The following is a 25477-nucleotide window of genomic DNA, read 5'->3' on the forward strand; positions in this document are numbered from 1 at the left end:
ATCTTCCTAAATTGCTCACACACGTGTATTTGTTCTTGCCTCGTTCTACATCCTTGAGTCCATGGATCACGATCACAAAACCGTCACATTCCGCTTTTGTTCTGAAGGTCCACTAAACACGCACAGTGCCTTATGGCTTTTTTTTTCCCTCTTGTGCGACCAGTGCGTTTGATTTAATAGTCAGGACGTTCTGCCTCCACCTGTAAACTGTTAAGATGAAACCGTCTCCTCTTTGTATTGTCAGGCTGAATTTCCCTTTTCCGTCACGCTCACATTGTGTTTGAAAGTATGCCCCTTCGGCAAGCTTCTCTCTTTATTTCCTTTTTTTTTTCAACTTTCTTTTGTTATGCTTTTCATTTCCTGTAGGTGATCCCAGGTCACAGGGTATAATTGTATCTTGCACGATTGACTATATGAGCTGCAGAGAAGAGAGATTACGGGCCCCCTTTTCTCTGTCTGTGGGCATTTGTGTGTGTACATGCACACATTTTTGCACAGGTTGTTCTGAACAGCAGAGCATTGTCATTTCACTCCTCTGTAGTCGTACCACATTGTTGGGTTTCTTCTTTTTTTTCTGTTTGGCATAGTGGGTTTTATTTCTGAGGATAACATGAAGTCCCCCCCATGAGACGTTCAACACCACCACAATGCATGTAAAAAAAAAAAATCCAAAATCAACAATCGCCTGCCTATTCAAGGCCTGCTGTTACTGTGCTATCTTTATCACTGCTGCTACGGCTTTATCCACCTGCACAAGCTGAATTCAGCATGTTCAGCTATATTCTCTGAGGCGGCGTTGCCCAAGACTAAAGAAAAAGAAAAGGGGTCAGAAAACTGAGTTCTGCACACAAATCATATTGATTTTTTTTAAACTTTCATCTTTGCTTTGCCTTTTTTTCCTTTGAGTTAGGGGTTAATTTGACTTTCTCGGGGGTTTGGTAATTTCTTCTTAGGTGAAACTTCAGAAAACCTTTCGCTGAAAGATGTAAATACACGGACCAGCATGCTTTTAAGTCAAATAACTCTGCAAGAAAAAACACACAGCACACTGTACTCTAAACCAGTGTTCTGCTTGACAAAAGAAATCCTATCCAAGCATTCATTCTATTTTTAAGTAGCTTAAAGTACCATTGAGATAAACTTGTGGTGCACTAAACAATTTCTGTTGCCACATTAAAAATGTTTCCTACAGAAACGCACACATGGAGTCATTATGTCCCAAAGAGCTCTTGCTGGTGTGGCGTTGGAGCCCAGAGGTGTTACACTGACACCCAGCGATGCATGTGTAAGCCATCCAGACACACCAAGGAGAGTGCCTTTTATTTGATATGCTGTTTGCGTGTTGGTTCATGCAGCGAGAAAACATTTCAGAGATGAGGAGCTTTTCGTGAGTATGCATGATTCATCCTGGGCTGTTTGACCTGGTGAAGAGTCTGTGATTCACAGAGCGGGGCACGAAGGCTGCGACACTGACGTGAGGCAGGAACGCGATTCATTCTGCCCATTACAGGAAACAGATGCTTCATTTAAACGGCGTCCTAATCCCCACTCAGTCGGTTGTTGCAGAAAGTCAGTTAATTTGAGCAGCTTCGCTCGGAGGAGGGAAAGAGGGAGCGCTTTATCTCGACGAGGCAAGGATTGAATCCCTTCAGTGAGTCTCAAAACCAATATGACTTTGACCAACTTCGCTTCATAAGCTCTGGGTTTATATTGGTGCTGAGCATAATGTATGTGGAGCTGAAATTGGGTTTTTTTGGTGGGGGCCAAGTTCACTCTGTTACAAGGCTGTCCACCTCAGAGCTCGCTCCTCATTCCCACGAATTCTTTGCATTCCGGCTCCTCTCTCAGGTCTCACGCTCGCTTTCATGTGCGGCTGGTTAGGATGTTTGTCACGGATTGTTTTTGTTTTTCCGTGAGGTGCAACCAGTTTGATTTAGGTCACTTTTTCCTTCTTTTTTTTTTCTTCTTCATTTATGAAGGTTCCTGTCAGCTTCGTGTCGAATGAGAGCGGGTTTGTTGGATACGAAGACTTGGCCCATGTGAAGATCTTTCTCTTTTTGTTGACACCAGAAGCCGCTGAAGTGATGATGAGAATAATCTTCCCTTCCTGCAGCCTCTCAAAATGACCAAAAAAGAACACATACAGAGGCCCATCAGACACTCAGCTGTGTACAGACAGACGCACACTCGCACATGTCTTTAAAGAAAACACAGTTGAGCAAACAACACCAGAAAAGGTAGTTAGAGTTTGAAGTTTGCACCTCTTATTAATCAAAGTTTCTGTTTAAAGGGAATTATTGATGACATAGGTTTCCCGGCACATAAATTCAGCTTTAGTTTGCCTGGTGGTAAACCTGCAACATCTATCTGAAAAGATTTCTTTTTAAAATAACCTCATGTTAAATATCTTCTCTCAAGGTTTCCATCTCTTTGGAATTCTTAGAAGATGGAAATAGAGGTAATCAAGGCTGGAGTTTGGAAGCTGAAAACAAGGGTCATGATCTTACTCTTACAAACTAGTAGCACTAGTACTGGAGTAATCTAAAATTAAATTATTGAACGAAAAAGTCACTGTGACTGTGGTTGGTTTTATATCGAGGATATCTGTATGCCGTCGTGTGCACATGGCTGCCTGGCCACACGCGTGTATTTGTCTTTCAATCTATATTGCATCAAAGCAGCACGGCTTGCGTTTTCCTGCCTGAGGTTATACCTCTGAAAACTCACATACAAACTCCTCACAGCCAGCGCCGCTTGCTGTGAAACACGAACAGCATTATATCCAGTGTTTTAAGATGCATTTGTCGAATTCTTGGCATGCTTGTTCATTTTCCATAATGTATGTTCGCTGCACAATGCGGGATGCAGTAATGTTTTTGCCACTTAGAGGCGGCAGAACAAGCTGTAAACACAATATTGACAAATTACCACCGTGTGCAGTTAGGCAATGTGTTAGTTATTAGTTTTAGCAGCTTATTTGCACATTCAGGCACTGCAGAGCAATTTTTAGCACATTTTAATATGCGCTCTCGGTTTCTGTCTGGCTCACGAACATCAAGTGTTACGTCACGTGTCATTTATACTCAGTTGTTGCTCGGTTTTGGGTTACAACCAAAGGAAATATTGTTTTCTTGAACTGACTGCCAGATTCCTTTATGACCTTTACCCACACAGAATGTGGAGCCACTACAATAGCTAATCACCATCATGTTTGAGTTCTTAATTACCTGCTGATTGCAAACAGAGATGCATTGATTGCATACCTCTGATATTTACCTATCAGAACAGCTCACCATGTAAAATTACTACATGGTGAGCTGTTTACCGGCGGTTTATCTGTGAAATGTCATTGGGTGTTTAGCCTTTTTAGTTCAGACTCAGTTGAGACATTCGTTGGCTTGTATTTTCTCCCTATCATGTCTCTGCAAGCTCTGTAGACATTTAATTTGAAAAATAACTGGATACCAATTGCTAAGTAACTACTAGCTGTACTTGTTTGTCCCTTCAGTGTAAAGTTCATCTCAGACAGATTGTAAATATAGCCTGGTTTCAGCAGGGATGAACAATGAAGCCACTGTACTAGAGGAGCTGTAAAGATATCAGTGCTGCAGAGGTCTCTCAATAATGCATATTATATATACACAGAGGAAGAAAGATGATTATTGCATAAACATGCAATTGCCTAATTAGTGACAGAGTCTTCATACTGTTATTTCAGCAATAGTTTGGCCCTTGCACTTGTTCTGTTGCCCTCTCAGTCTCTCACACTGTAGTTCCCCTTTTGCACTTCATGTTATCACTAAAACTTTATGCACTCAGTAGGAGAGGCACTCTCTGACCCAGTTCTAGAGCACAGTTTGAGATTTGATTTTGATATGAATTTGTATGCTTGTGTTAGTGTGTGCGTGCCTGTGTGTACGTGTGTATTGGAGATTTACCATGGCGAGGCTACATTATCACAGACCAGTGCTTTTGCTGCCTGGCTTCATGGCTTATTCATCCATTCCCATTAGATAGGGCCTTTCTTTATTGTCCCACCAGCACCAGTTTAGCCTGCTATCATGATAATGTCATTTTACCACCCCAGAGTCCTTTGTATTATGCTGTCCCAATTCTCATGCTTTTCCACAGACAGCCAACTCTCCTTTACACTGTATCCCCCGTGGCTGATTGTATCGGAGCCTGACCTAAAAGTCTAAAGATCAACTGTCTGATCCAGTTATACTGGAGAAAAATTGTGGCTCTTGCTGGAGCCGTGAGTATGGTCACACTCGTGCGTGTCTGCTTTTGTATTTTTCACACGTTAATCTTGCCCTCCTTTGTTGCACACACCCACATATATGCTGTCACTCTCTTAGCATCGGCACGAGATGCTCAGCTCCAAACAGATGAATATTAAGTATTTTTAAAAATGTAAATGGAATCAAATGAGGTGTGTGATTTTTTTTTTTTCCTACTGTAAAAATGTCTTTATTTATGGCTTCTTTGTTTTATCAGTGCAGCAGTGAATGGAAGAACATATGTACTGAAGCGGTTAGAGGAGACTAAAGGACACTTAAGGCTATGGCATTTGAGTGAACGGCTGGTGGGAAATGTTTTATCTGTAGTCTGCACATGGAGAGGAAAAGAACTGTTGGAAGCAAGTTGGTGTGTGTGTGTGATGAATCATCCAGGAATGCGTTTAATGTATCACCTCATGCGCACACAAACACAGACTGTATGTTCTAGTTAATATTATTAACACGCACAAGATATTTAAAGGTGGGTGGGGGCAATTTGGGGCTAAAATAAATGCACACAAGACTTCCTCATTTTTACTCCTTCAACACTAAAGCTGGTTTATTCGCTGCACATTCTTCTGCATAATATGTGAGCTCCCCCAGGAATTAGGGCTCATGGGCTGAATGTGAGAATAATAAACTCGGCCAGTGCAGCTCAGCGGCATTAAAATGCAACTGAGTGAAAAACTGTTAAATATGTATATAAAGTTTACACGGGAGTCTGTGCAGTCCGCTGAACTCAACTAAGTACAGGTTTACTGCTTCCACAGGAAAGAGGAGGCTGATCAAAAGCTCTTGAATAATCGATCATCAACAAGTGTGAGCACCTCTATAAAAGCACAAGTTTTGGTAGTTTACTGGTCTGTAGGATTCAGGTGTGTGTTGAATGAAGCAGTCTTCCTAGGACTTGATGTCCCATTAAATTCAACCCAAGGTCAGGCCATGCAGCGCTTAGAAAAACCCAGGAGCTACAGGCTTCAGCCAGCATGTTAAAAGTTCATGAGAGTGCAATGAGAAAAAAAGACTGAACAAGTAAGGCTTGTTTTGAAGCACAGCTCTAGTGTGCAAAGTTGCATCTGAACAAACCACAAAAACAATGACGAGACGAACAGACAAGACCAAAGTGGAGACGTTTGGCCACAATACACAGCAACCTGTTTGTTGAAAACCAGCAAGCAGCAAAAACGCCTCATACCAAAATGTCAAAGGTAGTCACTGAGGTTTGGTCTTGGATTTGGTTTGCAGCCATATGACCTGAGCACCTTGCAGTTATTGAGTCGACCTATCTGTCAAACAGTCTACAGCGACGATCGTAGTTAGGTCATAAAATGGGATAATGATCCAAGCACAGCAGAAACTCTACAGCAGAATGGCTAAAAATCAAAGAATGAAGGTGTTGCAACAGTCAAAGTGTGGACCTCAACCTGACCAAAATTCTGTGGTTGACCTTAAGAGAACTGTGCTTAAATAAATACCCACAAGCCTCAATGAAGCAATCTTGTAAAGAAGAGAAGGCCAAAATTTCTCAACAGCCATGTGTGAGACTGATTAAGTCATTCAAAAAATGATTACTTTAGCTAATTGCTACTAAAGGTGCTTCTTCAAGCTGCTGAATCATGGAGCACACTTTTTTTCACCTTGCTTTAATTATTCGGTCATGACTTATTAACAATGCCCATCAAGTGTAACGGTACATCAGGGATCCCCTAAGCTTACTATAGAGCTCTTAGGCTAAAATTGACATTGAACAAGGCAGTCGCGTTGTGGCAGCTCAAGGTCAGTCATTCCTCAGGTTCTTCCTGTACATCATGTCTTTGCAACATAACACTAATAGGTGAAAGAGAAGGAAAATTAGATGCGGCGTGAAGAGCCAAAGATGGAGGAGAGAGATTTAATAAATCTGGCCCAATGTGGTTCTGAGGCATGCTAGGGGCACAGCTCATGCCAAGAAATAATGGGATGATAATGAAGACAATATGGAGGGAAGAAGAGGCGAAGACAGTAAGTGCATAAAATCATGTCTGGCAGGTTTCTGTTTGTTTTTTTTAATGCCACCCTCTTTTTCTTTTTTTTTTGCCTTGAGATTAAATTGTAGTGTGCAAAAATTCAAACCCCCTGCTGGGGCACTGAACACAGAGCTATGCAATCCGTCCCTTTGCTCCATCTCCGATGTTTCTTGCATGCCTCGGAGGACATTCTTGTCTGCCCTCCATTATAATAACTTTGGAAATTTGTATGCATATAATGTCTTTAAAAAATCAAATGTTTCACCCATTGAAATAATGCTGTATGCTGCTTCCTAAATAATATAAGATTATAGACTGTATAAATGTACACCTTATAAATATCTGAAATTAAAATTAACACACAGGACACACCAACATTACCTCTATGTGTAATATACATGTGTACTTACATTCAAGTGATGTTGAGTGTAAGTGCTCATGTATGTATAAGTCCTCACCCCAACCCGTTGTGGTAGATGGCTGCCCCTCCCTGAGCTGCTTGAGGTTTCTTCCTGTTAAAAGGGAGTTCTTCCTCCCCACTGTCGCCAAAGCCTTTGCTCACAGGGGGTCATATGATTGTTGGGGTTTTCTCTGTTGTGTTATTGTAGGTTCTACCTGTATAAATAAAATTGAAATTGAAATGTTGCGTGATACACTCTGGAAATCCCATTTATGATCTTTCCTTCCAAGAGCGCCCTTGAATGTGACACCGCATGATTAAATATAATTATTAATTAATTACATAATAATTAAACGAATAATTAAGCACAAGGGTTGCAAGTGTACACTTAATTTAAAAGCCATGCTTATCAGGACGACTTCTGACTTTTGCCATCTAGCTTCATTCTTAAAGCCCTGCACACCCACACGGTTGTTATTCTGTTGTTCTGAATAATAACGTCTCTCAAGGTAGGGCTAGGAAGAGCTACACTGGTGTTTACATGATATCACCACATGATAAGTCACGGTACAGAAACGCAAAACTCTAATGAGCCAAAATAATTAATATGTATGGGTGAATAATACCTGGGAAATGGCCTTTTAGCTATATTATAATAAGCAGGATTTTATTTGGATTCCCAGACTGTACAAATCCCTCAACTCGTATGTTTAAAACATGTTTCGTCCATCGCTGCGCGCTCCTGTTGCCAAGATAATTCTGCTGCCGCATTTGTTTTGGTGTCTGATTCCTCTAACCTTGGGAAATCTCTAGAGTCACCAGCTCATCGCCGTAACAAGCATCTCAGCAAACAAGACTAACACACATCTGTTGGACTTGTGTTTGTCCAATCATGCATGCTGCATATCCACTGTGACATGTATCTTCCATTAGCATAACAAGAAGCTCGTGTTGACTCATAATGTTGACACTGTTTGTAGTAAACTGTGAGTTAGGCTACACTGCGGGGATGTACTGCTCGGGTGCTTTTCTATTATTTTGTTCACCCACATTTACATAAGTGGCCACTCAGGTCTGGACACAAAAAGAGTCGGGATATGAGCGTGAATTTGTTGTTTTAGGCAAACGTGCAATCCCACAGATACAGAAACACAACACACACACACACGCCACACTGGCTTGTGGATATGTGTCCAAATCCTCCATTTCATAGTCTCTATGTTTTTATGATGTAGGCCAGGGGTGTCGAACTCCAGGCCTCGAGGACCGGTGTCCTGCAGGTTTTAGATCTCACCCTGGGTCAACACACCTGAATCAAATGATTAGTTCATTACCAGGCGTCTGGAGAACCTCAAGACATGTTGATGAGGTAATTTGGCCATTTAAATCAGCCGTGTTGGATCAAGAACACATCTAAAACCTGCAGGACACCGGCCCTCGAGGCCTGGAGTTCGACACCTGTGATGTAGGCTGACTGTAACTTTGCAAAGTCTAAACTGAGCCTAGCTGCTGTAGGTCAAGGTCAAATATTTATCTGGTAGCCTTAATCCAGTAAGAGTGAACTACACATTTTATTTATGTACCTCGGGTTGTTTTCTTTTACTTTTCACTTGTGAGAGAGTAACTTAACTGTAAAGAAAGATATATAAATATATATGTGTGTGTGTGTGTGTGTGTGTGTGTGTGTGTGTTCTGCCTAAAGTTTTGGTTTCTTTGCCTATCTCCCTTTTTTTGTACATGAAAGAAAGGAAGCACATAGAATCTATTATTACTCTTGTATACAAACCACTGTTTGCATAAATTTCTCATTTCTATGCTGCTCCATGTTAATCTGAAGTTACATTACATACATTTCTGGGAGACGTATAACACCATGCCGAGTGTCTTGTGAACACACTGGGAAGAAGCCTAAGCCTAAGATAACGCCTGCCCGGTCTATATCAATGACCTGTGTCAATACTGCTCTTAAATCCCTTTCATTTACAGGAAATGGGGAAGCAAGCTGTGTGCTGCCTGCCATTACTGTATCTGAAAGCTAGTTTTTGATAGCAGAGTTATGGCTGACCTTTCTTAGCGTGCTTTTTCATACAGACTTGTAGTATCTTGGGGAGAGTTATCCTGAGACTGACTTTGTTGTTATGATCTCAGCCTGCTCTTAGATATAGTTTCTTTCAGCGTGTGACTGTAAATACTGCATTTTTCTTTTTTGTGTGTGTTAAATGTGATTTTATTGAGCTTTAAATTGGCATCCCGGTGGTCCAGTGACCATGTAGGAATGGCTGAAAAGCATTTTTAATTCTTCTGTGGAAATTTTAATTGGTTTAAAATTCGTCTATTTTCATCCTTTTTTAGTGTTTGTAAAGTTTAGCTTATTTCATATTTCATTTTTATTCTATACCATCTGTTTAATGTTTGTTCTTTGTTAAGCATCGCGCACTTTCCCAGCATTCATTTTGTTACGATGTGGCATGCGCTGATTAAATGTGTTTGCCACCTGCCGAGCTTTTTGCAAACAGTATCTGGCTGTGAGCTTTTTGGCTTTTTCATGCACTGAAAGCCAGAAAAAGTAACAAAAAAACCCCATATACAATCTTTACCATCACATATTGCACACATTTTTTTACTCTTGACAGTCACATACGAACAAAACAACTGAAAAAAGTGGTCAAATGCAATCAGTCGCTAAGCAACTCCCTAAACCCAGTGAGAACGCGAATTAACACATTTGCCTCAACCAAAACAGAAACTGATATCTGTTGATGAACACTTTCATTGTTCACTTATGCTGCACTTTGAACAGCCAGCAGCGAGTTAAACAGAAAATGAATAAAATGAAAGAAACACACGAGACCAGGGAGAGGACATCAGATGAGTGGTGGCTCTGTACTGAAACCTGGACAAACAGCACCTTCTCATTCTAGGGCATCAAATAATGATCTCATAGATATTTGCAAGGTGTCTTTATCAGTGTCATGACACAGCTCATCTGGTCATGGCAATAATAAGACTAGTTTAAACTCCCAAATTACCATATAGCCTCTTTTCCTTTGTTTGTCATTTGTATGTCTCTGAAACACAACACAGCAGCAGAGGACGTTGAGGGGACGGTACACCTGCTGCTTGGTTTATGGTTTTTTTGTCAGACTCGGGGAGCACGCTGTTGGTTTGTGTGGAGCCTTTTCCCCTTATTGCCGGGTTTCAAAACTGGTGATTTTCATTTTTGCGAAGGTGTCTCATCAAGTGACACCACTGACTGGCCAATCAGATGCATGCAGTCTGCTGATGTCACATTTTCACATAATCTCAGATCGCTTGGAACCTCGCCAAGCAGATATTAAAAAAGGTACCTGGTACGACGTGCTACCACCGAATGGAAAACCGAGTGTGCTCTGTATTGTCAAAGTGCCATATATTGATTTAAAATATCAAATCGCATTTGACCTCAAAGTCAACAGATTGATCTGAAGGTCAAAGTAACAATAATGCTACACAGACCTATGAAAGTATGTTTCCTACTGCTATTGTTGGTATTGACAACATCTAGGGATGTAGGAGATGATACATGGTGAGTCTAAATAATTTAGTTAACTTTACGTTACTTTGGACCTCTGATCTCTTCTTTAAGGTCACATAAGGTTAAACTTTCAGAAAATGCCTGCCAGTTCTGTCAGTTATTAAAATAAGGGCTTCACTAAAGCAAGTATTGCACTTGTTTGTACTGCACTGCAAGCTTCTTAAAGTATGTTTAAAAAGAACAGAAACAAAATTAATATATAAAAAATGCAGTTCTATTCTTTCAAAGTAAAAACTGCCCAGAAAGTGCTTTGTACTTTCACAGTGTTTTTTGTTGTTGTTTGTTTTCATTATTTTTGGATGTGTGTGTGTTTTGTTATAACTTTGACTGTTTTTCATTTTTATATATCTTTGTGGTTAGCACTGTTGCATCACAGCAAGAAGGTCCTGAGTTCAATTCCACCATCATGTGGAGTTTGCATGTTCTCCCGGTGTTTGCGTGTGTTCACTCTGGGTACTCCACCTTCCTCCCTCAGTCCAAAGACATGCAGTTTGTGAGGATAGGTTAATTGGTAACTCTAAATTGCCCATAGGTGTCAATGCGAGTGTGAATGGTTGTGAAAAGGATAAGCGGCAGAAAATGGATGGATGGATATCTTTTGGTCCTTATTTCACTTATAGTCAGTTTCCTATATTTCCCACTTGTCAAGAAGAAGACTCGGTTCACCTATGATCCCTTACCTGGAAGCAGCTTAATATGATTACACTACTACAGCTCATGAAATCTAAATAACGGAGATACTTGACCTCCAAACTTGTTGTTTAGTAAAAAACGATCTGTGTTAAAGTTCACTTCAGCTTTTCCCAGATTTAAATCCAATCACGCAATATGCAGATGAAGTTTGCATAGCTGGTTTGCTTAGTCATGGGCACCTTCTGGCCTAGCTTAAGCATGAAGGTTAATTCTTGACACATACTTTTGTGTTTAATAATCATGCCTAATAATGAAAATAATTGTGGGATGTAGGTCTTCAGATTTGAGTTGAGATCGTTTAATCAAAAGTGATAATTTGGACTGAGTGGCTTTTCTCTAAAAGTCAAATCTCACCATTGTTGGTTTAAAATAATTTACTAAAGAAGTTAGTTTTCTAAAAGTTTACTTTAGTCATTTGTGTTATTTCAACTAAATATTGTGCACTAAAAAAGTCACTCCTAAGAAAATGACTGCAGTCTCTCTTAAAATATCGAACCAACTCAATGAAAAGCCACTGAGTTAACCACAAAATATTTTCCTGAAATAACACAAATGACTCAACTTAATCTGTTTCTTAGGAGTTTCCCCTAACACAGGTGTGTAAAACACTTTGACATAACTTATTAAGTAAATCCAAAATGAAAAAGAAGAAATGTTTTTCTTGAGTGTCACGGGATTGTAGCAGAGCTGTGAAGTGAGCAATCAAAAGTCACAATCATCGCTGCCGTGCTGAGAGAGGCACCGTTGCATCCTCGTCTGAAGCACATTTTTAAACTAGTCTAAGAGATGTGATAGCACGCCAGAAGAGAGCAAAAACCCTGCAGCTTGTTGCTGTTTATTCTGCTTTACCACCATATGCCAGTTGCAAAGATGAAGCATCGCTGAAGGCTGATGGAACAAATGCCAACACAGGGCACCACTCTTGAGAATCAAACCCAGCTTCACTATTGTCTCCATTCTGCCTCTGTTGCTTTAACTTCACCCCTGCAAAGTCCCCATGGATTACGAGTCTTTCGAGTGCCTTAACCTACATGCCTGCGTGCTTCACTCACCCATTCCCATCTGTCATCCTGTGTGTGTGTGTCCATGTGAAGAAAAGTGTGGGTGTGCAGGTGTATTTGCGTTGTTTTACCACCTAAAACACTCTGCATAGCCAAGACCTTCCTACCATGTCCCCTATTCAATTCCCTTGCTAGTAAGAGTCAATGGAGCACAAAACACCTATCATTTACTGCCTACCTGTGTCAACAAGCCACTGGCACCACCTCAAGCAACAGTATCTCTTACACTCCATCTGCTTTCCTGTAGCTTACACGCACTCACGATCTTCCCTCCTCTCTAACACACACATGCACAGTGCTGTTTGCATACAGCATCCCCTTCAACCCCTCATTCAAAGCTATATAAGGCTTGTTATTGCTCCTCTTCCCTGAGGCTGTTATATCAACTTGCTATTCCTTATGGCTTGCTTCTAGTAGGGTTCCCAGGACCCTGACATGGATCACATTGGCGTAAACCCGTTGCAGATTTCCAGTTAACGGTTTAGTAATGATGTAGGAAGAACCAATTCTATGCCACGCAGAGCGAGGGATTGCTCTTTTGCCGTTTCTCCTTGTCTCTCTGTGCACAATTTGTATGCATGCGTTCCTGGCGTTACCGCTGTCTAATGTTGATGCCCGGGGCTTTGATGCCTTTAAACGTGTCACCAAGGTCACAAACAGCAGACGTATTGATCAAATGACTTGCATAATCTATTTATCAAGCTACCGGTGCTGTTTCACAAGTGCCGTTTGGCTCCTTGAAGACATATGTCTTAAAAGACTGTTTCCAAATCACTCAGCCGATGAAAGTAGAATAGTAGAAAAGAGATCAAATGCGTGTTGTCAGGATGTGAGATGTCCAAATCTGTCAGACTGGACACTAAAAAGACTTTAACCCGTACAAAGTCTGTGTAATATCAGAATATCCAACCGAGTCCATGTGTGAGTGTTTCCAGTCAGATAATGCATCTGACATGTGCAGTCTCCTGCTGCCTGACACATGGAAACACAATCTCACTGAGCATCAGTTTGAATTCTTGATGTTTGTTTCCAAAAATGACATATTTTTATGATTATTAAATATTGCTTGTTAATTTGAATATGAAAGCATATAAAAAGAATGTCTCTAATATACATATATGCATCCGTTCATTCTCTTCCACTTATACAAATCAGGGTTGCGGGGAGGGTGAAGTCTATTCGAGCTACAAACCAATTATTACAATTATAATAATAAATAATAAAGTATTGATTAAAAGTTAGTTAGTTTGGGGGGGGATTAAAAAAAAGACTGAAGATCATTTTGTGTTTTAAATCTGCTCAGGAGTGAAATGCATTTTAGCCTTTTCTGAATGAAATATCGGTCTTTGTTCCAAGGAAGAGGAAGACTTCTTCTCTTCTTTGTCCGGTCTTTCTTTGATCTAAAGGGTCATTAAGAGCTTCCACGTCTGGGCCGTTAAATTGATTACCATGTCAAAGCAGGGCCTTTCGCCGTGTTTGGGAGGTTTAGTTTCTTATCTGGTCAGCATCCATCCTGACACCTTGAAGGTGAAGTAAGAAGGCCCTTCTGGCACTTTTGTCTCCGTTAGTCTGGCGTTCTCACGTGTTCAAGATGATTCTGTTGGTTTTATGCTGAGTTTCGAGTGAAAGAAAAGGTGAAACGTTGAGAGCAGCGTCAGCCGAGTGCTTTAGAAGATATGGAAATCGCTTCTCATTACGCTGTTATTGTGTTTATCAGAATGTCCCTGCCGCTGATGTCCTACAGTGTCAAGTGTATTGCTTGAACTAATATTAGCCCCTGTTGTCAAATAATATCAAATCTCCCCAGTGCCATCAGCACCCTTTATCAGTATGTTTAGCGCTGGCCTTAAACAAATCATTTGTTTGGCTTTCTATACCAGATGTGAGACGATGATAAGTTGTGCTTCTGCACAGTAGCACATTTATCAAAACTAATGAAATTAATAACCAGCATGACATCACTTTTTTGTGAACTGATTAACTTGTTTAAAATGTGAAGGATAAATAAAATTCATTGCTCTGATTTATGGCACTTACAGTTTGTCTATGTTAACGTTTTGGACCTTTTTTTGTAGTTTTCCATTTGATTTTATGTTTCATGCACAATGAGGAAAGTTACATAACAGCACCAACCTTTCCATGATGGAGACACGCTTATGGGTCAACAAGGCTGCCGTGTCAAGAAAATTTTAGGTCATTTGCAGGGACAGATTGATAGTTTGAGCTCCTTAACTCCAGAGAATTACACCTTTTTCAAAGTTAATATAAAGCTACAGCCAGCGGCGAGACTCCTGAAGTCATCATACAGTGACTCCAAGAAGCTGTCCTGCCCATCCTTGACTCAATCCAGCACACAACCACATCATGATGGTTTCACACAACCAAGAAATAACATGTTACTTACAGAAGCACTGTTCAAACATTTGTTGCATTTGGACAGAGCTGAGGTTGCTGTGCCAGCCTGTATGCTAAGCTAAAGGCCTCTCTACTCTTATTTAACAGAACACCTAAGGAAATAAGCTTAATAACACTCAAATCACACAAACAGTAACAACTCTATCCACCGTCCTCTGTCCTCCAGTTGATTGTGTGCGTATCCTCTCAATACTGTTGGTTAGCTTCTTTTTCATTGAGATCAAAGGAGTCTGTTTCCCCCCAGGTTTATATCAGTTTGTTGAAAAAGGGTTGAATATGTCATTACATTCCAAATGAGACTATGAGAGTTTTTAGATCCATTTGTCACAATGCAACACTTGCTGTTTATTGCGCTTTGCAAACGTAGCGTGATAGCTGGGTTTGACCCCTTACCACTTAGGAGCTGATTGTGCTCCACTTATTGAATAAGTGGCTATGAAGGTCATCTGAGCGTACAGTATACTCCGTCGTGCTGCTCTACCTGCCCTCTTCCACTCAACCGTCCTCTCTACCGAATTGTCATTGATCTGCGTTTAGCTTTTCTGTGACTTAACACCGAATACATGCCAGACACACAGCTGACTGACTAACTGTTTATAAGAACGTTCACGTCTTAATTGTGACAACATGCTCATACTATATGCAAAATAGCTTCGGTGCTGTGTGTAGCTCAGAGAATTGAAAGCAGGCAGCACATAATGGATATGTGTGCTTCTGTTTGTTGGGTGAGGTGAGGAAATAAGCAAAAACAATATTTCTACCTGTGATTGACACTCAGTGATTGCTCCTTCCCTGTTCATATCTGGTCTTAAATTCCATTTTTATTGTTTGGCACATAAAAACTGTCATTTTTATTTAAGGATAGATTGGTTTTTTTCTAAACAACATAAGGATTTGCAAAAGCGCGTTGGAAGAGTTATTGGTGTTTCGTGCTCGCGGTCTCTTTCGAACAATTTCAGTGTCGAGGGACAAAATCCACTGTCCTTGTTCAAAATGCATTATAAGAAATCTTTAGAAGTCTGAATGAGGAAAATTGAGTATCCTCAAACAGGGTGCAAAATTCCTCCCTTGTGTTGGTGTCCCTCTGCTGCTTCTCTGCTGCCCATGAAGCCGCAAAGAGGGAATGCACTTTGAAAAATACTTGCTAAATCTATCTAGCTCACACTTATGAAGGTTAAGATGCACCACAGAATGCATTTTTGCCCAGAACAAAGGCTGTGGATCGTCCCACATCAGTGACAATGAAATAGCAGAGAGTAGGAGTTTTTTTTCATGTGCGCGCACTGCAAAGTTTTCGGCAATCAATAATTCTTTCATGTACATATTGGTGGGTCAGTGTTGTTTTAAGGGAGACTTAAAATGTGAGTCTATCTTTAGATTAAAGATATCCTCGGGGTGGGAATAGCCAGTAATGCCATTATGGCGCGTGTTTTTCATTTTGTGCTGACACATACTGCTGGGCTTAGCATCAATCCCAGTGTGTTCTTTTAAATGCGATTAAAGCGCATGGTCTCACAGTTTTGTTTATTTTGATGTTTGTTTGTTCTTTCAGTTTCTGCAGGCAGTGGAAGTCTGTCAGTTTTTGTCTTTTCAAGATTATTTTTGGGAGATTTATGCCTTTATTTGGAGTCTGTGAAGAGAAACAGAAAATTAAGGGAAGGAGACGAGGGGAATACATCCATCTGTTTATCCGTAGTCGGGGGTGGTGGTGGGAGGCTAAGAAGGGTCTATTCCAGGGTGTCCTCCAAGCTGGGCATGCCCAGAAAACCTCCAGAGGAAGGTACCCAGGAGAAGTCTTGATGCTTGAATCATCTCAGCTGGCTATTTTTGACGCAAAGGAGCAGCAACTCTCAACCCCCATGATGTCTGAGCTCCTCACCCTGAGCCCAACCACCCTACAAAGGAAACTAATTTCAGGTGCCTTATTCATTCATTTACTACCTAGAATTCACTAGTTTTAGCAGCAAACTGAAGTAATTTAATAATAATAGTAAGAAGACGAGGCAACAGTGGTAGTGTGGAAAACAGTGGACTTGTCGGTGCAAGACGTGCATGAGGGTGGAGATGTGGCTGAGTGTTTTAAAGCAAAGAAAAACAACATGAAGGAACCATGAAGAGAAGCTCGGAGGTCATGACACAGCAGCCAGGCAGGAGACCTAGTGAAGTGTCAGCAACAGCTTTATAGTCTGGGAACACCCGCCTCAGGTCTTCCCATTTGGTACTGACAATCCCTGCCCTGCCCACCAGGTACCTGAAACACATCCAGAGGAAATCAGAGTTGAGAGGAAAAGGTGGGGGGCTGTCACAGCTGGAACATCGATTGACTGGCAAATGAAAAACTTCACCTTCTGGCTTAACTCTCTTTTCACCAAAACGATCCAGAACACCCGCGTTACTGCTGCTGTTGCTGCATCGATCCGCCCGTCCGTCTGAAGCTTCATTATACTGCAACTCATGAACAAAATGCCAAGATACTTAAATTCCTTCGCTTGGGGCATCGTCTCATCCTCAAGCCAGTGGGAGCAGTCCACCGTTCTCAGGCGGCCGTCGGAGAACGATGCAGCAAATTGTCTGGCTGAAGAAGGAACTCGGTGCTAAGTGTGATTTGCGACCATGTAGTGTCTTCCTAAAAAATAAAAATTGCATCACCCCAAGTCTGTCAGTTTCTTGATGTGTTCTCACATAAACTTCCAGACAGCAGGTGTGCTTTAGGGTGTTAAATTCTATTGAGATAATGCCTCGGCTGGTAGCAATAGTACTTTCTACGCTTTACAGTTTAACTAGTTTACACCGAAGCGTCCCTGTAGGCCTTTACTGTATGGAAATGACTATAATTTGATCTGTAAGGTTTCTTTAGAAACAGAGCTGTAGATATTTACTAAATACCATACTGGCCCATGAATTAATCACAGTTTCCTGTGCTTTTCTGATAAACGCTTTCCTATCAAATCGCTTGCAGCTAAAGTTTTTCAAATTCAGTTAAACGTATAGCAATCGTCCCACAACAGTCATTAAGTGCCTACTTGTGAGCCAGAGTCTGGATTGATGTGACTGGCTGAAGAAATAGCATCCATTCTGGATATTTTTTCCCCACCTTGCTTCTTCTGTGAAAATAGCTTATCCCAGATGGTTTCTGACAGCAGTTAAGCACTAACATAAAGTAAATGTAGTGTGAAGACAGTTCTCATCATGCAAGAATAGTAGAGTGTGTGTGTGTGTGTGTGTGTGTGTGTGTGTGTGTGGTGTGTGTGTGATGGAACTGGAACAAATAGGATGTGTTAAAACTCACAAATTGTCTGCAAGTATCAATCTTCCGCTGACATAGCTCCTATTCTGCTTACTACAGATGTATTGCATCCGACTAACAGATTCGTTTTCTATTTCAGAATTTTACAGTTTGATCTCATTGATGTATTCCAGTTAATCGGCTTGTTTTCAATAAATGTTTGCTGCTTTGCCTTTCAAGTTTAAAAAAAATCCTGAGCCAGAGAGCTGTTAAAATACACTTAATTCTAACACAGAACAGACTTTTTACAATGGATACAGAGGGTGTTTCACATTCATTTTTGATTCAGACTGAATATATGCACATGGTGTAAGTCTCCTTCATCAAGTGAAAACCAGGGCAGTTTTTTTCTCAGGGAATAAATTTCAAGTGGTCCAGACACGCCAGAGAGAGTGTGCTCAGTGTAAGTGTCCCCTGGTGATTCTGTCCAGCTCTATGAACAATGCCTGCAGTACAGTCTTATTGATTGAGTCAGTTCCCCAGTTACAAAATGCCCAATTACTCAGAATCACATGATTGTTGCATTTATCCCTAATGAAAAAAAATAAATTAGCATTAGAACTATCACTTCTGAAGCTGGAATTCTCCATTATTACTGTCCCATGTCCTAACATCTGTCCTTAGTGAAAACTAGCCAGGGCTATATTTAGCCACCGGTCCAGCTTTATATAGGTCAAGAATCCCATCCACACTTCCACTCCTTCACTTCAAGGCTGTAGCATATTTGTTGCCATTGTAGGATCCTTTTTTGAATTTTCTGACCACTTCCATTAACATTCAGCTTTAAGGTGTCCTCAAGAGTTCTTAAACACGTCTTCTTTTGGCAAAACACAAATAGTTATTTGCGCGTTCTGCTGGGTAATTTAGTTTCTCACTGTTAAAGCAAAACCCCGTGCAAGACGGAAAGCCACGGGTGTTTTTGCTTCTTTTCTGTGGCTATCAGGTGTTTCCCTCCTTGTGGCATCCCACAGAGAGAAAGCCTGACAACAACTGAAGCTTTGCTGCTTTGAAGTGTTTTGATGAACTTTTCCCGCCCACGGGCTGTTGAATTCAGCGTTATTGTCCTTTTCTTGACTTTGCTCTACAAACCTCTTTTCTTTTTTTTTTGGTCCACAAGAGAGCGGAAACAGGATTTTTGTTTGGTCAATTTTGCGCCTGCGTTCATCCATTTAACCCAAGTTATCTAAACTTGTAGACTTCATGATCTTTGACCATTCGCTTATTTTCAGAGTAATGACAGGTTGAGTAAAAACTATTATGATGCCATATCTACAGACAAAGACAAAACAGTCAGTGTAAATGAGGTACTGTGTCTCCAGACTGTACACCGGGCCCTGCGTTGCAGTGCAAGCCTATTATACCAGAGTATAACTGCTCATTTCACCAAACAAACAAAAAAAGGCAACCTTTGCCATCTATCATCAAAGAAGCAAATAATAACAGTAGTAATGATAGTATTTCCAATACCAGTAGAAAAATAATGACAGTAATAATATTACTGTGGAAAACATGTAACTCATAATGATACTGAGGTCGCTGCTACATTGCAACGCACCCATAAATCCAGCTAAACCACTGGGCTGGATAGACTTGCTCAAACCAATCAAAGTGGTAAAATTAGTTTTCTTGGTTGCTAAATGTGGTGGTTTGTAGACACAGTTGTGTCACAGATCCTATGTACAGAAACATCAATTTGGCAACGTTGCTCAGGTCGTTGCCTTTTGCTCATTTGAATGAATACACACATCTCTTTTTTAAAGAGTTTTAATAGGTGGATGAACCATCAGCAGTCATGTTAATGTGTTTCATACTTTGAAGAGCCATGCCAAATGAAGTTTAGTTTGTGTTTTCACCTGAAGGTTAATAATAATCGAGGTCGGGCTTTTACATGTTCAGTCCAAAGACAAGCATGTCAACTGCATAACTGGTGTTTCTAAACAGGCTGTGTGGAGCATGTAGATGATTTCTTTGTGTGTACTCTGCTTCCCGGCGACTAAAAAATTAGTACACGACCTTTTGTAAGTTCACAGTGAGGTAAGCCTGATGAAGCAGCTTAACTTTAAAATGCTGCAGCCTAACAGAAAAAGGAAAAAAAGTTTTTTGGGGGGCATCATTAGTGGAAAAGATATTGTATCATTAGTAGATAAAAACTGTACAAGAAGCAAAATTAAGATATGATGCTCAGCCGAAGCCTCCCGTCTTGTGCAGATAATTGAAAGTATTATCATTTGCACAGTGCGGTGTATACAGTGTGTACTTAAGACATATAGCTCGTACATTTAGAGCTTATTAGTACAAACTGGCCATTTGAAACAAATTGCATTGCATGCTCCCACGCTGGGAAATGTATCCGTAAACTACAAGAAAGCCTTTCAAAAGGAAATAACTGTTAAATGTAAGGCACTTCCCTGATAACTAATTATTTTTTGAATTGTGCCAGATTCACAGCAGACATTTTAAGCACATTATTTTTGTCACTTGAACAAAGCCATCTGATTAAGTGTTGTCATAAAAGAGATCCTGGGCCAATTAGATTTAAAAAAAAAAAAAAAAAAAAAAAAAAGATGGGCTCCCAGGCAAAGAACAATCTGCAGATTTGTTTCCATGCCAGCTCCAACAGACGGAAAGTGACGAGGAGGGAGAAGAGGAGGGAATGTGGGAGTGGAGGGGGAAGAGTCTTTTTTTTTCCCAACAATGGCTTCTTTTTCAACAACAGCGCTCATCAAAACCTTCTAAGTTAATCGGAGGTCACTTCATGCGCGTGCTAAATGGCTTTAGTTAAAATAAAGGGGTGTCTCTGAAGACCAGGCATCCTGTCAGAGGTCTCTAACCTCTTCTGTGCTTGTTTTTTAATGGAACAGAGAATTGGCTGTGCAGTGATTGAGCTAAATCGAATCATCCCAGCCCCTTTAAATAGGCTGCAGAAGAGTCCTTTTCCTCACAGACAGCAGTAATATAAAAGAAAATTGTATTTGAGTAGGTGCTGAGTTCATGTTTGGCTGCAAATCAAAACAAAAAAAAAAAAATCCTAATATATCTCTCAAAGGCATACTGTAAGTTAATTACGTTAAAGCAATTCTAACTGAGTCTCTTGTCCACCTAAATGGGGAGTTTCATTAGTGGATTGCGGCGCAGTAATCTAAAGAGTAGGGGGCCACTGTAACCCCTAAGGTTTGCCTTGGGAGGACTATCACAGAACGCGATGCATGTTAATCTCCATTTCCTCGATTATGTGTGGGCCGCTCTCAGCACATAACGTTTGTTCAAAGTCAGGGTGACTTTCTTTTCCCGTGCTTCGGTCCTCTGTTGTGCAGGAACGGGTGGGAGCACGCTAAGAAATGGGGAAGAAACAAGAAGATGAGCAGAGGAGTAGACACTGAGACAGGTGTCTGGCAAGGGACAATGATTAGATTTATAAACCAGCCAATGTTATTTTCTCTGCTTGGAGACTACTGTAAGACATTAAGTGCTAACTGAAGCTCCCAGGGTCCCACTCCGCAGACACTTTCCCTTCAGTCTCCAACCTCTCGCTCCCCGTCCTCTTCTCCAGTTTTCACTCACATTGCTTCCCGCATCTCCTTTCTTACCTTTTCTCATGGGTGCCTTTAGATTTTCTCCTTTTGTATCTGCCCAAGATGGATTGGCCTCGAAAGCATCCTTTTTTGCTTCCATCACCATCCTTGCATTTTCTTCTCCTCGGGCAGGGGTGTGTCATCCATCCTCCTGTCTCCCCAGACCAGTGGCTGATGCACAACATCCAATATTTTCTCCAGCTGGAGTGGAACTGAGCACATTAGGGATGGGTCTGTTAAGGTGATCAGACTCGCTCCCGCTATACCCGGGGACCATTTTTCTTCATTTGAGAGCGTCTGTCTTGCTGCCAATACTATAGATTTTCTATCAGCTCCTTAATCATGGCACCATGATTGGGAAAGTGATTAGTCAGGTCTCTCCGATATGAAAACTCCAGTATCAATTTTCATATCTGTCGGGGCACATAGCCTGGTTTAATAAACCACTATTTGAACAGTTAGATGAAACGTTCTTTCCTTCACCCCCATCAGCTTCCTGCTGAAGCGCGCTGGGATTTTATTCTGCATGCAAAACTCTTGGGCAAAATCTGTCAGGAAAAGGAATCGCCGCAGTGCAAGCCTCCATGTCCTGATTCCACTTTTTACTCAAAGCTTTATAATTTCACAACCTGTGCAAGGCTGGAAATAAGCTTATTAGGTTTGCCGAGTCAGGGGGGGCCTGACATGAAGATTAATATTTCCGAGGCCCATAGAGGGGCAGTAGCTAGAGGAAAAGATCATTTAGCAGATGTGACTTTTATTTAACAGCTTGAATGAAGAGGCCAAAAGTGAATGTATCTTTCTCTCTCTCTCTCTCTCTCTCTTCATGTCTTGCTTTAGGTCATCTGATGGTGTGTGCACAGCAGGAACAGTGGTGGTGAGTCGTCTGAAGATGGGGGAGATGGAGGAGGTTGATGTGGACCAGATCACCACAGACATACCGTCACAGAAGGTAAGGTTAGCAGGCTGACTAGACGAAGCAGGAGCGGGAGTCTCCATGTGCCAGACGCCTCGTGCTAATACTAGGATTAGACAGGCACTGCACAAGTCCTCCAATGAGATTAAATAAACTTCAGTGAAACCTAATAGGGATTTACAGGATGTGAGTACGTTTAATGTCTGAATGCCTATATGTTGATACCGAAAGGGTTTTAAAAGAATGATATTGACACACATACACTCACAAATCTATTTGTGTCCCTCAAACCTTTATGCATTCTTCTCTGCTCTTAACTGGGCTCTGAGATCACACAACGTCATCATCAGGAAGTTAAAAGAGGAAGAAAGAGTATTCTCCTTCAGAGTTTTTGAGGCGCTACCAGACCGAAAGTAGAGTTGTGCATATGTACTCCTGATTTGATTTCTGCATTTATTTGCACATTCCTAAAAGGCCGTGATTTGTCAGGTGAATTCATGCTGTAGATCTCAGGAAATTCAATTTTTAAAAAAACAACAAAGCTCTTGGGATATTTCTCATCCGTAAATAGGAACAGCTTTGTAAAGCAGCACAGAGGCCTGCTGTTGATTTCCTGTTTGTGTGGATAATTGTGTGTTTTTGTTTTTTTGTATGTTGTGTTTGTGTATGCGTGTGATTCATGTCTTATATAATTGACTGAGGGCCTCTACATGGCTGACTGGCTTTCTGTTCTGCCCACCCCTGTTAATGGTGCAGGGAGGTTCCCTGCTAGGCTCCAGCGTGTCACTGAAAATCTGCCCATGTCGCCTTGATGAATGTGTTGCCCTATGCGCGTGCGTGTGTGTGTGTGTGTGTGCATTTGTCTTGTCACAGCATATTTCCTTGTGTGTATCGTTGCTGTTGTTGAAGATGAAGGAAGGAAAGAAGGAAGGGCTATGACAAATCCAGAGGAAGGCTCACTTTAGACTCAGGACTCTCTTGTAGGGAAGTTCTCTTGTTCCTTCCTTGTTCAAGGTACCTTAGTCATGTTCATGTGCTGCTGCCTAATTTACATATTTGCACATGCTTGTAAGTCTGTGTTTGATCAGTCCGTGTCATCGCTTAGGTGGTCGCTGCTCATGAATATCCCACTGACCCTGCAAAAATAATCAGCTGAAGCAAGAAAGACACTCCAGTCACCTTTGATCTGATCTCTTTACATATTTTAGTCTTCAAAGAGCCATCTAACAGATGCTGTCCGCTGCCTACAGTTACAATGGGACTCCTTTCGCAGCTGAGGCCCTTAGCTCATTGTTAATACTTGTCATTAGACGAGAACCTTACTCTGTGAAATCTGCCCATTCTGTCCAATGGACACAGTTTACTCTGGAGTTGGTGTGTGTGAGTCTGTGTGGCTGCTGTTGGTTGATGTCTGTTTTATTCAGGATCAGTTTCTGAGCTACGAGAGGTGATGGATCGTCCCTAGCAGTCATTAAAGTCCTTTTCTGGGGACAGATTTGGCTGTCTGGCTGTGTTAGATGGTTCATCAGACAGGCCGGGGCTGGGATACAGCGAGCATGAAAGATTGCTAGTTGTCAGCGGTTCACGTTGCTTTGATGAAGAAACCCAGGCATAATTCAAAAAAAGAAGTAGGGACATCATTTTAACTGGTGTGCATGTGTGTTTTTATGAAAAGCAGAGTGTAAAGTTAAGAGTACAGCTTCACCCCCTTTCTGTGTGAATTTGACTATTTGATACATTTTAATGTAGCAGTCTGCTACATTAAAGCCCCAGGGTTTGTATCAGTTTCTTTCAACCTTTTCAGGACCAAAACCTCAAGAGTAAAAAATATAAGAAATAAGTTAATGATCTGCTGCTACACTGTAAGCTGTGGTGCTCAGAACGTCTGGCTTAATAACTGCTGGCCACAGTAGTCTAGTGCAGAAGCTCTAACCCTAACTCAGTGTTATTTCACAGTCACCCGACACAAAAGTCAGATTTGCAGCTAATGTATCATCTTTGTTTTATATATGCTAAAACATAACTTTTGTCTAGCACTAAAATCATGCAATCCTGTAATTACCTTGCAGGGTCAATGATAGTCATATTTTTATTTTTTAATCAATGACCCTACTGGGGGAGGTGGGGGGTATCCACATCCCATTCCCTTTCACCCTCATTACCTCACCATTACACCACCGCTGCTTCAGTGTGAAAACTACCACCAACTAAATACATGACAAATGAAAAGGATTCAGACCATCACATATTACAGGAAACACAAAAGTCCTAGAAATATACCTGTTGAGTGTCTGTCAGGTTTTTCCCTACAAGTGATCTGCAGCTTTTTAGTTCACCTTGTTGAATTGCTGTTATGCATCGGACCTGCGGTTTGCGACATCCTGCAGTTCGAAACAGTTAGAAATAGTACATGCACAGTTTGTTGCCTTTTCAAGTGATGGAGGAGCAGCTGTAATGGGCCAACAGAAAGTCATTAAACCGAAAGTCATTAAACTCCAAATGTCTGCTGTTGGTCTCTGTAAATGGAACAGGATGTCTTCTTCCTGTACAGAGATTTAGAGATTTGGGTAAAAGAGGGTGACAGACTGAAGATGAGGACCTACAGGAAAGGAATCTACTTTAGTGGAATATTTATTAACTCTTTCTTTAGACTGACAGCAGTTTGTGTTGTTGCATTTTGACATTTTCTTCAAATTAAATAATGGAGTTAAATCGGTGCTAAGTTGCCTTTGATCACGAGTGTCTGAAGAGGAAATGGTGAGCGTGGGGACATTGCACATATGAATTTAATAATAACTACATCACAATTTTATCTTTTCCCTAAAGGTAAGGAGTACGTAATCCGTTCCTTTTTTTTGTCTGTTTGTTAGCAGTCTAGCGTCCACAGTTTTCAAGAGATAATTTTCAAATTTTGTATGATGGTAGATACCAATATAGCTTGAACAGGTTTAACTTTGGTGAAAGTCAGGTCAAGGTCAACATCAATGTCACACCCAGTGTGAAAATCTGTAAAAACTTTATATTGCCCAAAGTGTTTTATGGATCGTCTTCAAACTTCACAACAATATACCAGCCCTGGGGGGACGTGAGTACCTAGATTGGCTAAGCATTTGGCCTTGACCTTCACTGTTAGTGTGCAAGGTCAAAGTTGACCTTCTTACCTTGCAGTAGCGCAGTACAGTCTCTGCGTTTTGCTGAGGCTTAACTGTTAATTGTCTACATCTGAAAAGGTGTGGATAAAGGCCTCAGGTTGGCTTGGGGGAGAACCCACTTC

General features: G+C 41.1%; 1 protein-coding gene across 6 annotated transcripts in view; it reads left to right on the forward strand.

Moving 5' to 3' along the window:
- Window positions 1–25477, forward strand: part of inpp4b (inositol polyphosphate-4-phosphatase type II B) — a 172934-nt gene that overhangs the window by 69801 nt on the left and 77656 nt on the right. For all 6 annotated transcript variants that reach the window (XM_019360005.2, XM_019360003.2, XM_019360007.2 and 3 more), the window contains one exon: window positions 22128–22239. In XM_019360005.2, the coding sequence (XP_019215550.1) occupies window positions 22128–22239 (112 nt within the window). The remainder of the gene's footprint in view (window positions 1–22127; window positions 22240–25477) is intronic.

This window comes from Oreochromis niloticus, linkage group LG6 (assembly GCF_001858045.2).
Source record: "Oreochromis niloticus isolate F11D_XX linkage group LG6, O_niloticus_UMD_NMBU, whole genome shotgun sequence".
Taxonomy (NCBI): Eukaryota; Metazoa; Chordata; class Actinopteri; order Cichliformes; family Cichlidae; genus Oreochromis; species Oreochromis niloticus.